The sequence below is a fragment of the Sphaeroforma arctica genome, assembly GCF_001186125.1.
Source record: "Sphaeroforma arctica JP610 unplaced genomic scaffold supercont1.891, whole genome shotgun sequence".
In the NCBI taxonomy this organism is placed as follows: Eukaryota; class Ichthyosporea; order Ichthyophonida; genus Sphaeroforma; species Sphaeroforma arctica.
In genome coordinates this window covers 31,755-33,656 of record NW_014039667.1, presented here as the reverse complement: position 1 = coordinate 33,656, position 1,902 = coordinate 31,755, and the positions used below count along the sequence as shown (strand labels likewise).

The 1,902-nt window shown below is 44.5% G+C and overlaps 1 protein-coding gene across 1 annotated transcript; it reads left to right on the top strand.

Moving 5' to 3' along the window:
* Window positions 1-960: 960 nt before the first annotated feature.
* SARC_09125 (hypothetical protein) lies at window positions 961-1,176 on the top strand (the record flags this gene model as incomplete). The annotated part of the gene is made up of 1 exon (XM_014296878.1): window positions 961-1,176. A coding segment is annotated over one exon (216 nt), but the record flags the coding sequence as incomplete, so codon positions are not given.
* Window positions 1,177-1,902: the final 726 nt, after the last annotated feature.

The window sequence follows — 1,902 nt, the reverse complement described above, 5'->3', positions numbered from 1 at the left end:
GTATACATACATATACACACATATATATGGTAAACCCCTAAATATACATATACATATATATATGTCTACATAGCGTGTGGGCTTGGAAGGGTGTGTACACAAGTGTGCACATATGTGTCCAAATCTTTCAAGATGTGTGTGTAGCTTCTGCCTATGAGAGTGTGTATCTGTGTTTATATATTATATATATGCGTGTATGCGTGGTGGGGTGTGTACGTATGTGTGTATGTCTCAAGATCGTCGTGTGAGTATTTGTGCCTTGGTCTATTCAAATCCTGCGGAGTGTCCCATGCAGAAGCGGCTCAAGGAACAAATCGCCCAGAAGCGCACAGGCACACATGTGTACACACATGTGTACACGCAGATACATGCACACAATATTATCTATGAACATACGCATATGTGGTATATTACACGCCTTAGGAGACACACGGATACATACACACACTACTATATATGAACACATGCATATGTGCATGTTTTTATCAATCAGGTGCCTTTTACGGTTACTAATTTTACGATTACTCCAATCAGGTGCCTTTTACGATCACCAATTTTACGTTTTTGTCATTCAGGTGCCTTTTACCATTCTTAATTGTACGATTCCTAATTTTACGTTTATTCCAATCAGGTGCCTTTTACTAATTTCGGCGGCTACATCTGCTCCATGACTGATCTGGGTACAAGTCTGCAGAAAACCCACAAGCAACTGAAGGTATGTATTACCCAACCCACACGGCCTCACAGACAGACACTCTATTTCTACCTACCTGCAGATGTAGGCCTCTACCTTACCTACCTGCACATATACGCTCGCATCCCCATGGACATACGTACCTACATCTCATATGTGCTAATTCCTCTGTACACAGCATCTATATGTGGTCATATAACCGTCCCCCCATCTCACACCTCCCCTGCGCGTGTCTCCATACGCGATTCCTTGGTGTACTACCACAGACGGTGTGTCGGCTGTGCTACCGTCTCATACGCCACGTGCAACAGGACTATCGCAAGAACCAAGAGCATGTGGCCCACTGGTTTGGGTTTATGCAGAGCCAAATAGGCTACGACATACTAGCAGAGGATACCATCACCGCACTACTCAACAACAACAAGAAGCTTCTGGAAGCCAATATCAAGGAGAAGGTAGGGTTCGTGTGCGGGTGGGTCTGATAGGGTCCGGGGGGGTGGGGGGGGGGGGTTGGCTGGGGTGTGGTTTGGTTGGTGTGTGTGGTGTGTGTACAGGTCGGTCGAAACTCTAAAATCCTAGAACCCTAGAGAAGTGCTGAGTATACTCTGGCAGAGGGCCACTATCGCATTTGCCAACTAGCAGCAACACGAGGGTAGAAGTGGAGTTTATGGCAGAGAGTAATCATAGAGAGTTATATAGGGTGTAAGTATTAGGGTTTTGAGGTTTTAGGGTTTTAGAGACTTAGGTATGGTTAGCATGGGGAGGTATGTGTATGTTAGGGTGTTCGATGTGACTTAGGTATGGGTTTGTATGATTTTAGGGTTTTAGTGTCTGAGTGACGTAGATATGGCTGTAGGGTTTTAGGGGTTAAGGTTTTAGGGTTGAGTGAAGTAGAAGTGACTCTGTAGGGATTTATGGATTTAGAGTTTTTGGGTCTGAGTGATTTGGCTATGGCTCTGTAGGATTTTAGGGTTTTAGAGTTCTAGCGGTTGAGTGACGTAGATATGACTCTGTAGGGGGTTAGGGTTTTAGGGTCTGAGTGACTTGGGTATGGCTCTGTAGGGTTTTAGGGTTTTAGGGGTTGAGTGACGTAGATATGACTCTGTAGGAGTTTAGGGTTTTATGAATTTAGGGGTTTAATAGTTGAGTGACGTAGGTATGGCTTTGTAGGTATGCAATAGCTCAATAGAATGTGTTGTACTGTCATC